Here is a 12,500-nt window from a genome sequence, read left to right on the forward strand (position 1 = left end):
TCCTGACCTCAACTTCGCTTTGAAAGAGAACATTCACGCCATCGCCATGAATAATGTAAACTTACTTATGTATTGTTATTTACATCACGATGGACTTCAACCAAGCTAATGGCTCGTGTCGTTCGCTGGGGATCAGCAGTGCCGCGCCACCCTCCTTACGACCGCCCAGGCTCAAGTCTCCCGTGGAGCTTGTTAGTCCCCGTGCGTGGCGGCTTATGTGAGGGGACGGTGAGGAAAGGACGGTGACACCTCTGTAAGCCACTCAGCGCCCTAGCGTTCACCTCTCGTTGAGCTGCAAAGTGAAGCACTGCCATCGTGCAGTCTCCGATGATCACGCCATGCTACTGTGCACTGAATCAGCACCATTGCAACCACAGCAACACAGAGGATAGCGAGGTTCACGCTTTGGATGCCGTCAGCAAATAAAGGTGTAGCTTTTTTTATGTATACTCGTATTTACATAATCTAAACTATACACTAGCAAGCATGGACGCGTCCACCACCACCTCTTAAACCAGCCCATCACGACGCCATCTTGAAACCGGGCACCCTGCGTAGAAACATGGTACATAGATTACCGGGGCACACACACACACACACACACACACACACACACACACACACACATCATCCCATGGCACCAGCTATGAATAATTACCAAATGACAAGAAAAAATAATCAAAACTTTCGTCCAGATGCTAGCGGTGGCGGTGTGGGCGTGGGTGTGTACCATGGGCGTGGGGTGGGCGGCAGGGGAGTGCGTGGCGGCTGAGGGGATGGTGGAGGCTGTGAAGGGCGACGCGGCGATCACGATGCTTCTGCCCCTCCACCACGGCCCGCAGTGTGACCAGGTGAGTAGCGGCCACACCTACCTCTTCTACCCTATACCTGGCAGTAAGATTCCCACACCTGTCACCACAGTACCTACACCTGGCCACCACTACATTCTCACAACAACAACAACGACGGCGACGACTAAGAAATATAATAATAATAATAATAATAATAATAATAATAATAATAATAATTGTTATTATTATGATTATTATTATTATTATTATTATTATTATTATTATTATTATTATCATCATCATTTTTATCATTGTTATTGTCGTTGTTGATATTGTTGTTTTAATTATCATACCAAAAATAACGATACGATAAACAATAACAACAACATCAATAACAACAATAACAACCATTTCGTCCATTCCACAGCTGGACTTCACATCAGTACAAATCATGGAGGCTACCAAGCTGGCGGTAGAGAAGGTGAACCATCTCAGTTTGGTACCTGGAGTCCGCCTGGGTGAGCATCCATCCCAGTTCAATGCACCTTTCCCGTCCTTTACACACTATCCTCTTCCCTCTTCTCCCCATGCCCCTTCCTTACCGGTCTCCACCAGGGTGTCTCCTACTGTAAGTCGTGAAGTCTCTCCTAAGTTCCTGTATTCCTTTAACACTTCCTTTCTAACAAGCTGCTGCTATCAGTGGCGAATCAATGTTGATAATGCCAATACCGAGCTGAATACTTGTAACGGAGGTGAACGAACAGTAATGATGGAGGTGTGCAGGGCTGCGAGTGGCGGACACCTGCAGCTTGGAGGGACTGAGTGTGAAGGCGGCAGTACAAGCCTGGATAGCTGATGCCTTCGCGTGTCCTGAGCCAGTTCTCACACTTGGCTATCTGGGTGAGTTGCAGCTTGTTACAGGTGTCAAAAACTAATTATCTGCAAATATTCCGGCTTTGCAGATCTAATTATCTTATACAACACATCATTCAGCGATTTTCCTTCCTCTCAACCCCAATATCGTTAATTAACTTTCCTCCTTCAGCATGCTATAAGCAGTAATAAAACGATACAGTACGAAGAGAAAGATCTGTGATAGTTACTTTCCACACACATACTTTTCTCCCTGAGCGGCGCAGGTCCTGGTGACATACACTCGGCGTCAGCAGTGAGAAAGGCCACACAGACCCTCGGCACGCCTGTGGTTGCATACGGCCCGCGCCCAGCAGCTGCTGACGGGCTCATCGACCTCATCTCTCCAGCGCCCCAACGTTCCACACAGGTTAGTTTGTGCGTCGCGGTTTGCGAACCGTGGCCCTCCTCGTGTGTTCTTTATATTTTGTTTGCATAGTTAGAGGAAAGGCTACAATACAAATACAACAGATGTCCACGTGCGTGCCTTTCTACAAGGTTCTTGGATAATTAGATCTGCTTCACTTCAACCACAAGGGATATGAGTATTAACACTACATATTTTACAACTTAGGCTTAAAAGATTTCTTGTATCAGTATCAGTTACCTATTTCCTCCAGCATGTGAATTAATACATATCTAGCATATGTATTGCAGGCGGCAGTTCACGTGCTTAATGGCGCCGGAGTGGCTGCCGTAAGCGTGGTGCACACAGCCGATCTGGAAGGCAGGACGCTGTCCGAGCACTTCGTCACAGCAGCCGAATACATGTACATTTGTGTGGAGACAGTGCTTGAGGCTAGCGACGGTGTTCGCTTGGCCGGAAAACTGCGGGGTGGCCCAGGCGCCCTGGTCATCCTGGGAACACGACACGAGGTACAACGTCTGGCTCAGACTCTCAGTCAAATTGGGGATGTCGCAGATCTCATCGTTCTCGTGGAGACGGGCGGCCCCGTGCCCCAGGTGGAGCTGGCCAGGCTAGAGACGCCCACTCTCATCCTTCAGCGCATGGCTCCAGTCCTGTCTGAATTTCAGCTTTTCCTAGAACGAGATATGAATGAGGCTGATTCCCTCCGCCGCCGTTACTTGGCGGCAGTGTCTGCCTGTGAAGCATGCAGCGGTTACTTCGGTTACGATGCTGCAGCCCCAGCCGCTATCACTGCCGTGTTGATGTATGTTGAAGCGTTACGCAAGGCAAAAATAACCCACTGTGATGAGCAAAGCGACCTCTGTCCAGCACTGCGGTCCCTGGAGGCATCTGTGTGGCGAGAACTGTTGACAACAGCCTCCTTGCAAGAGGTGGCCACGATGGCCTTCCCAGACCTGGTCGAAGAAGGTCTGGACGCTGGGAGTGAAGATCTACCTCGCTACAGAGTAAAGCTGCTTTTGGATGGCAATCTTACACAGGTCAGTGTTTAAGGATGGAAGGTTCTATGAAACGAAACTAGTACCCAAATGTAATAACAGGATTAATCCACACGTTAACTTCCCAACTATGGTATTACACCTAATCAACTCGTGTATTTCCTCGTCTCTACTTGTACATTAACGCGTTCAGGTGAACCCTCCCAAGCCACGTGTTGGTTAACAATGTGTAGGTTATGCCTTCGTAGAACGCAGGAATCTGGTTACGTGGATTTCTCTGCGCGACTTAAAAAAAAAAAAAAAAAAAAGACTCGTACATTATAATTATATACATTGCACTGGACTCTCCTTATGTCCTTTTTGTCCACCCCTGCCTCTCCCTCGCAGGTTGGCCAGGCAGACGAGTCATCGGCGGTGCTTGGGTTGCTGGAGCCTCTGGAAACCCGGTGTGGTACCCGATGCCCCTGCCATCTCGCCACACAGATCCCTCCTTCCTCGACAGGTGAGTTTTCTGCACCACCTGTTGCTCTAATGTGTTGCTGGTTCCCACACATTAAGATGAAGATCATCATCACATTTCTGGATGGGGGGGCTCCTCATTTACACGGTAGCCATTTACACCTGAATGGCAGGTCTGAAAAGCTCATTTTTGGGTCCATACCCTGAACCCTATTTCTTACCGTCTTTATATACCAACCGACACTCTATCCTTCCTACCTTTCATCTTATAATGTTTCAAGTACTCACCTTTCACGCTTTGTTTTTCTATATGTCCTTGTCACGTCACTGGCGTATTCCATCTCAAGCCTGCTTCAGTTCCACACTTGTTGCATTGAACATCCACCTCACTGTTCTTTTTTTCAGTCGCGCCCTAACCTCCACCTGTAGGTCCTTCAAAGATTATTTACAGTTACAGATATCACAGAAATTTAGCTGAAATATTCCATACCACATGGTCATCCCTTTCACGAGTCCCCTGTCCCCCTCCCCTGGCACCAGGAGGCATAAACATCCTGGGCGGCGCCGAGTGGTGGAACTGGGTGGTGCCAGACCCTAGCGAGCTGACTCGATGGGAGCTTGCCGCCTATGCCATGGCCTTCACCTTCTTGATAATGATCTTCCTCTTCTCCTCCCTCATCTGCGTCTACAACGTCATCAAGCCTCCCAACAGAAATTAAATGTGCCGGGGAAACTGCTTGCAACACAACACTATACTGTTACAGGTAAAACATCTCGCCAGTTCTTATTTTTGCATTTTCTGTCACGAACATTTATTCTGACCAATACTAAACCATATATTATTTTTTTTTTAATGTGCTAATCTAAAGAATTTTCCTCAATTGCCAGAGAGGATCGTTACCTGACACCACTGAAAGCAGATGGAATTTTGCTACGAGAATAATTAATCCAAGCGGGAAATAAACAAACTAATGTAATTCGTGCATATCTTTTCGATTTCCAGTTTAAACTTTTTTTTTCGCAACCAAAAGCGCCATTACGCATATGAAGTACTGAGAACACACACACACCAGTAACGCGTCACCCTTATTTTATACCTCGGGTGTCGAGAGGAAAATGAGCGGTGACAGCGAGACTACTGACATTTATTGGGCTCATGACGACGCACACAACAGTGGTACAGAGAAGCTTCTCGTAACCCAATGAATATAAAGAAGTGAATGCAAAGAGATTATCAATCATAACTGGTATTTAAAATCTGATTTGAGAATGTGTGTGACGTCGCATACCAAAATAAGATTTAGTGATAAGCACTGTACATACTTAAGAAAATTACCTAAGGTAATGAGGTAAACGTGAAGTAGTACTAATATTAACAAAAAAATATACAGCTAAGTCAAATAAACAATTGGTGACAAGTTCCCACTCATCTCCAACTTGTGTATGACTTGTAATGGATCCAATCAAGGCTAACCAGACTTTACCCTCACAACTGCTGGGTGGCTGCGGCATCCTGCTGGCTTTCCTTTTTGGGTGTGGCAGCGGCAGCAGCGGCAGCCCCCTCTGAGAGCGCCTTCACCACGGAGGGCCCCACCACATAGGTCCCCAACGAAGCCACCATCACCAGCGCCATGGTCGCCTTAGCAACCTGGCTCAGAGAGAACGACCGATGCATGACGGGAGTAGTTGCAGCGTGGAGGATGGAATGTGATGTGAAGGGATAAGAGGGGGAGGGATGACATGGAAAGAGGAGAGATCTTGGTCTATATTGTTTTAACAAAATGAATAGTATTACTTATTAACAACTCAGTCTTAATCATACCCTCCGGTTCTGTTCTAACTTTTTAGCATCACTTGTTAGACAACTATCTCGACAAGATCTAGAAGTCTTTCAGACCCCATCTTCTGCAACACCATACAATATTGTGAAAAAATATGTATACTCTCCGTAGATTTATACATATACAGTATACAACAGTGGCTCCCAAACTTTTTCTGATGTTTACCCACTTTTCACAATTATATGATCCTCATCCATGGCCCCTCTCTCCCCCCCAAACCTCATCTCGTGACTAGTGACTGTCTGTAGTCTTACATTTATTTGGGTCCATTATGAAAAAAAAAAAACTCCAGCAATACCCGTAATTTTACTCAATCCACCTATTTTTCTGACTGGGTGTTCTAGTGTTGTAGGCCTTGAAATTTTTATGTGTACATAGCCTCAGCTTGACGTCCCCTAAATTTTGCTGTATGGCCCCCAATTGGGCCATACAGTTTGGGCCTAGTTTGGGAACCACTGGTATACATACATGAATTGACTTCAAAAGACTTCCCTAGGAACACAGAAAACACATTTTTTTGTTTCTAAAAACCTATTCCCACCACCAATGTTGAACAGTTCTTTATAGATCCATAAACTTGCTAACTGGCTACAGCTGTATATAATGATGAAAGCCAAAGTACATTTCAAAATGTCGGTCTTATAATGAGGCAAACTTTAATTCATTCTCCCAAGCCCTTGACTGTAGTAAGATATCAGGGGAGTTTTAAAAATCTAAGAAAAAAAAATTGAATATCTGGGAAGCTAGAAAAAATCAAAATAAATAAATATAATCCTGGATTCATCTTAAAATTTCAACACTTCTTAAGTAAAACTTCACTGAAATCTCTTGACAATTTGTTCTTATATTTTGTGAACATAAACAACACATGAACAGTAACATAGGTGAATGCAGATAAGAATTTAAATTACTCACGAAAAGATGTAATACACCCTAACTTCTGATTTTCTAAAAATTCTAAAGTTAACCATTAAATGGCCCAGAACTCATTCCCTTCATTCAATCATTCATTCATTCAAATCAATGCATGCCTTGCTTCCTTCCAGTCCCACTCATTTGGACTTATACTAGTAGTTTGCCTACCCTATCAAACTACCATTTCCACTTTTGTCCACTTAAGTAACATACTTTCTTAATTGTTCAAGTTACACATTTAACTAGTATGTATAATTATTCTAAAGCTTTTAAATCTATCCTCAACAGGAAAATTCTGAAGAACCTAACTGCTTTCAACCTTCTTTGTGATCAGTGTGGATTCCTTAAAACAAAAAACAAATTCCACAAATTCAATTCTAATGTGGGAATACCCACAGCAGAAGAGAATTATTTGTAACGGCATGCTAGGCAACAAAGGCCATACAGCTCAACATTTCATTGTGGATTCAAACCTATGACATCTGCACCAAAGTGCAGTGCCTTAGTCCACTACACCACAATGACAGCTATGGGTTCCTTGAAGGATGATCTTTTATCTTTCCCTACTGAATCTTAGTCATTCTCTCAGGGATTTTTGTGAAACCTCAAATCTCTAGTCGGAAGAGATAATTTTAGTTTGTCTTATTTTCTATTGTAAATATCTTATTTAACTGGCAGAAACTAGGTATGGGGCACATCCCATACCAATCTACCAAAAGTGGAAGGCTAGCAATTCAGCTCTTTGCCTTCCAGTTACGAGTGTGAGGTTCTACAAGAACAGACCAAATATTCTTGTGGGTATAGGACCAGCTATGAGATCAGAATGGTCAATACACCATACTAATGAAAGGGTGAGTAGGCCACAGAGAAAAAAATACTTGGCTACTCATATCCCACAAATATAAATCAGCACTGTGACATCAACATATCCCTACAAGTTACACTTTGCTTTTACAATCTCAATAATGTATGACTTACTCCAGTCAATGAAGCATGTAGCTGTCTGCCTGTCTACTATGCAAAGTTCCAATCCAAAATTCTCTCTCTCAAATTGATACCAAGGTTGTCTGTAGATGACAGAGAGACTGAACTTACATTGGCTCTGCCCTGGATGGTGGTAGAGTTGAACTTATGGTGGAGATTGAAGGGGAGTCGCTCCACATAAGCCTCCCCGGGTGCCTGGCCTGAGGGAGGAGCACACAGTATGAGTCTTTTACCTCCTGAGACATAACTCATCACTGCAACCCTCCACTCCCACATTGCACACTAGCCATAGCACAGGAAGACTCAGCTGCAAAGCCAACATGACAGGCAAGAGACCAGCATATAAGATGAAGTCTTATTATAATATTAACTAAATGTATTGTGGGGACATGGGACACATACATTGCATTTTAATATTTTCATTCCAGTAGCTCACAACTCATAATCTTCACTAATCCTCTTCACAATGTAACCATTTCATAAGTAATTTATACTAAAGGAAAAATCCTGCCCTATTTGCACCACATGACACAGCCTTCATATCCACCTCCACCTTGGCCCTTGACCTTATGGCTGATTATTTAGTGTTGCCTGAGAACTTATGACTGAGTATTTACAGTGCTAACTCAAGAAAATCATTCACTGGTAAACTCTGGGACTTTCTGCTGTTTTTCCTCCTTCCTTAACTTGAGCAGTTTCCAAAAAATGTGCATTGAGACACATCCATAAGTAAATTGGCCAATTTTATTTTTAAGTAGCATTATGTGCAATTTTTTCCCCTTTCTGTGCCCTTGAACACAATCCTTTGCACAAAATATGAAAATAAACATTAACTGTTCAATCCTGACAAAGTGCAAGTGAACCTGAGCATCATCTGGTAAGTGTAATGAATAAATATTAAATGTGAGAAAGATGCCCACTTTGACCAGGATCCAGACTTTGGACCACACACTATGTCAGCAGCTTCATTACAGCAGTGTCATCAACTACATCACTGCAATGTTTAGTACTTAGCAAAGAAACTTTTAACCAACTAAGTCTTTGAACATTAAAATAGGAATTAAAGAAGTGGAGACAAAATATTAATGAAAATGTCTTTGTGAATTATTTCTCATAATTTGTACATGTTACATACAGAACAATGACAGCAGCTCCTTAAAGAAAAGACAAAATATGAAAATAATTACATAAAAAATATAGAAAAGTCATTCCTTAAGTAAGCAGCTGGATGAAGATGATGCATTCTTAATTCCATAAAACTACAAATAAACAAAATTAAAACAAAGAAATGTTTACACAGTAATTGTACTGTAGTATAGAAAATTGCTGTAGGTCATTGCATATTCAATTATGTGCTAACTTCACTTTCCTTCTGCAGGACATCATGAGGATAACAGAAAATGCACACAACAGCTTAACAGCTCCAGCCAAAAATACAGATTCACTTCCAAACTCAACACAAAATTACATATTACAATGCTCACTATGTTTCCTGATTTTCAGTTTCTTCTACCTCATCAACTTCACAGCCAAAGTGTTTGTCAAAGTCTTTGTTCTTTATTTTGCCTTTCTTCAGTTTTTTAATCATTCTGAAATCCTCCTCCAAATCATCCAGATCTTCCTGCGTAAATTGATGTCCTTTTCTCTTTTTCTCATTCTTTTTCTTCTTCTTTGCTTTCTTCTCCTTAGTCTGAGACCAGGACTCTTGCTTGGGTTTGTGAAGCTTCATCCCTGGCCATGACCCAGTTTCCTTGTATGTATCTAGCTTTTGCAGTCTACTTTTCTCTTTTTGTTTATCTTGGTAAGCAATGGTATTAAAATCCATCTTCACGGGAACAAAATCAGTAATAGTAATACCTCTCAATTCTGGCATTCTAGGCATTTTCAGCAGCCCAAAACTAGTTGCCATCTTACCAAAGTTTAAATTCTTAAGGCTGAGGATAACACTACACTCGTGCTTTGCGTAAGACTGGACGAATGACACAAATGCTCTGTTAGCTTTGTCCATTACAAGTCGGTCCCGCAACTGCAACTTTCTTATCTTCTGCTGCAAGTCAGGTACGGAAGCTGGACACTCCATGGGATTCAAGCTCACTTTCTGATTTATCTTTATAAAGTTTACATAATCAGTCTCACATGGCAACAGCATCACTAAGGCTGAGCCCTCATTTCCTATCCTTGCTGTCCGGCCACATCGGTGAACAAAGGATGAGGCTGTGGATGGAGGATCAAACTGTATCACCCAATCAACACTCGGGATGTCTACTCCTCGACACATGACATCAGTGCATAACAAAATTCCAGAATCTTGTGATCTAAACCTATCAAATATCTTGAATCTCTTGTCTTTCATTTTCCCATGTATACTCAGTACCTGTGACTTCTTAAAAAGGTCTCTCAGAATAACTGTGAAGTATTCCACACATGCACAAGTAGCAAAAAAGACCATGGTTTTCTCTTTTTCTCTTTCTTTAAGAAGAGTTACCAGTGTACTGAATTTCTTGTCCTCCTCACACACCATATAGTAGTTCAGCAATGACACAGGAGTCCTCTCATCACCTGTAGCCTCCTTCTCCTTCACTTTGACCTTGACAGGATTCCTGAGACCTGCACGAATCAGGCTTATCACATCTGAGGTCTGGGTGGCAGAAAACAGTCCTGTCCTCCTCTGCTTAGGAAGATAAGCAAAAATGGTACTAAGTGTGTTGAAGAACCCAAGGTCAAGAAGCCTATCAGCTTCATCAAGGATGAGAACCTCAAGTGCTTTCACCCCACCAGCCAGACTGGGGCCATTTGCTGAATTACGTGCCAGAAGGTCCTGTAGGCGGCCTGGAGTTGCTACAAGTATGTGGCTACCTCTGGTCTTGAAACTTTGAAGGTCATCCCCAACCTGAGATCCTCCAACAGTTAGCAGAGAACTAAACTGGGGCAAATGTGCCAGAAAGCTCTGCAAAACTTCATAAATTTGTGTTGCTAATTCACGTGTAGGGGAAATAATAAGAGCACCTACATCATGCTTTTTCAGTGGTTCTTCTCTCTGAACTAAAATCTGAATGATGGGAATCATAAAAGCTAAGGTTTTCCCACTTCCTGTCACAGCCTCAGCTGCCACATCCTTATGACTAAGAAGTAAAGGGATGCATGCAGCTTGGACTGGTGTCATATTTTTGAAATCCAAATCTTGGATAGTATGCTTCACCGGATCCACAAGTTTCAGTGGAAGGTTGTCCCACGAGGTATCCATGGTGGAAGCACAGGAGAGTCACACTTCAATGTCACAAGCCTCTTCTAGTCAATCACAAGAACTACTCTGAAATAAAGTTAAAATAAAAAGAAAAATAATTCACCCATAGACAGTCTTACATTTCTATACATGTTGGTAATTTTTGCTTAGTTTACATGTTAATAAATTATTCCATCAGAATAAATTTACCCTGAGATTTATCCCTAAAAGTATCACTTGTTAAAACAAATTTAATTCATACCAAGTGTACATAAGTAACTGTCTCAATTCATATACAAAAACCTGTCCACTTACTCCTCATTACAGTAAGCGTATGGCATTGCCTGCAGTTTTTTTCTCTCAAAATTATGCAATAAAATCTAACCATTCACTGTCACTGTCTCAGTAGAAAAGTGGCTGCAAGTAACTGATTGACAAACAGCTGATTTGCTGCTAGCCTCACTCCATTCCCCTCCCTGCCCAGGCAGTCATGGTGCCATGTAGGCTACAATTTTATTTATTGTTAAATACTATAGTCATACTATCCTTGTGTAGTGTATATCAGTAAATCACATATCTGATAATACCACTTGTGTCATTATGGGATACTGTTAACCCTTTCACTGCAATACAAGACAATTAACAGCACCAAAAGTAATGCGTGAAATATTTTAAAGTATATTGAAAAGAAAAGTGAATGAAAAAGAAAAGATTTTTGTAATTTCTACCCAGTTTAAAGACTGGAGGTGGCTGTAGAACAAGTATGCAAAGATGTATCAGAGTGATTAGTAATGAAAGAAAGAAGTGCCAAATAACAGTCAAAGGATTAAGCTCCAAAACTTGTAAAAATCATGACTGAATAATTCACAATTTCACCAATGGACATCCGCATCCACACATCCCGCCATGGATACTCAACCAACATGGTCGTTGTATCTGTCCCACAGCCACACTTCAATTTCATACCATGGCTTAACCTCAAAATGCACATGAGCACACATTTTTTACTTAGGCTAACCCAATTCTATCAAAAAGAGAGCATGACATCACAGCTATTATATGCCAAAGCCAGATTGAGTACTACCATCTTGTGGCCTGCAGGACTTGTGCACCAACATGCTCACAGTTTCAATATGGCACCAACGAGGACCTGGAGATCACTCAATAAGGTATTCTTTTTGGTATTATTTTAGATTTACACCATCATACTCTACAACACTGGAAATGTGATCTTTACATACCTTACTTGATTCTAAGAAACTTCATCTCTCTGGGTTTCCTTGGGAAATCCAGTCTTTAAAATAGACAAAGGCACTTCCCCAAAAAATTCCCTTGAACCAATCCTGTAGGATAGGTTAGATTAGTACCGCTGAGGGGGCGGGGTCAAGGAAGGCACAACCCCCCGGCTAGGTTAGGTTAAGTTAGTATCCCTGGAGGGGGGCCAGGGCGGTGCAGCCCCCCAGCTAGGTTAAGGGGATTATGGTGTAAATCTAAAAATTTACCTTATTTTTAGCTGTCCCACAGGGTGAGTGGCTCTCAGAATTAATGCCCCACAGAAGAAAATCAAGCCACAGACTTAAAGACGTTAGCCCACTGGGTTAAAAGTTAGATTACATTATATCAATTCATTACATTTATTTTGATGTTTTTCTATCTCTAACTTTGGTTCATGTTATGGTCTTTGTTATTGTTCAACTAGCTTGCATTAACTGGGATACATATTTCTTGGAAATTAATATCAATTGCATTTGTGCACCGACTTTGAATATGAAAAAAAAGTTAACTCTCATGGTTTCCTTGTAAAGAAAGTGCCTCAAAACAAAAATCAAATAAAATTATGAATAAAAAAATGTCCTATTCAGGAAAAACATATATAGTGAAGTGTTTGAACCACGTCAGCATTTCAGTCCCCATAGTGATTAATGATTTAGAAGCCTAGTTCTTCATCATTCTATTTACATCGACCATACATTCACTGGTATCATGCTACCAACCAGTTTTTCTAGTAAT

At 41.9% G+C, this 12,500-nt stretch overlaps 3 protein-coding genes across 4 annotated transcripts in view; 1 reads left to right on the forward strand and 2 right to left on the reverse strand.

Annotated features, from left to right (window-relative positions):
* Positions 1-615, reverse strand: part of LOC135102954 (uncharacterized) — a 13,939-nt gene extending 13,324 nt beyond the window's left edge. For both annotated transcript variants that reach the window (XM_064008693.1, XM_064008692.1), the window contains exon 1: positions 66-615. The gene's annotated coding sequence lies outside the window, so the exon portion shown is untranslated. The remainder of the gene's footprint in view (positions 1-65) is intronic.
* Positions 1-4,505, forward strand: part of LOC135102956 (uncharacterized) — a 5,071-nt gene extending 566 nt beyond the window's left edge. The window contains exons 2-9 of the mRNA XM_064008697.1: positions 696-851; positions 1,219-1,309; positions 1,575-1,691; positions 1,931-2,073; positions 2,361-3,110; positions 3,456-3,570; positions 4,068-4,291; positions 4,416-4,505. Coding sequence (XP_063864767.1) covers positions 696-851; positions 1,219-1,309; positions 1,575-1,691; positions 1,931-2,073; positions 2,361-3,110; positions 3,456-3,570; positions 4,068-4,246 — 1,551 coding nt within the window. The 3' untranslated portion in view covers positions 4,247-4,291; positions 4,416-4,505. The remainder of the gene's footprint in view (positions 1-695; positions 852-1,218; positions 1,310-1,574; positions 1,692-1,930; positions 2,074-2,360; positions 3,111-3,455; positions 3,571-4,067; positions 4,292-4,415) is intronic.
* A 3,491-nt stretch (positions 4,506-7,996) lies between these two features.
* The window catches only part of LOC135102955 (ATP-dependent RNA helicase DDX55-like), a 4,762-nt gene continuing 258 nt past the window's right edge, over positions 7,997-12,500 (reverse strand). The window contains exon 2 of the mRNA XM_064008695.1: positions 7,997-10,577. Coding sequence (XP_063864765.1) covers positions 8,751-10,511 — 1,761 coding nt within the window. The 5' untranslated portion in view covers positions 10,512-10,577 and the 3' untranslated portion in view covers positions 7,997-8,750. The remainder of the gene's footprint in view (positions 10,578-12,500) is intronic.

Source organism: Scylla paramamosain, chromosome 8, assembly GCF_035594125.1.
Source record: "Scylla paramamosain isolate STU-SP2022 chromosome 8, ASM3559412v1, whole genome shotgun sequence".
Taxonomy (NCBI): Eukaryota; Metazoa; Arthropoda; class Malacostraca; order Decapoda; family Portunidae; genus Scylla; species Scylla paramamosain.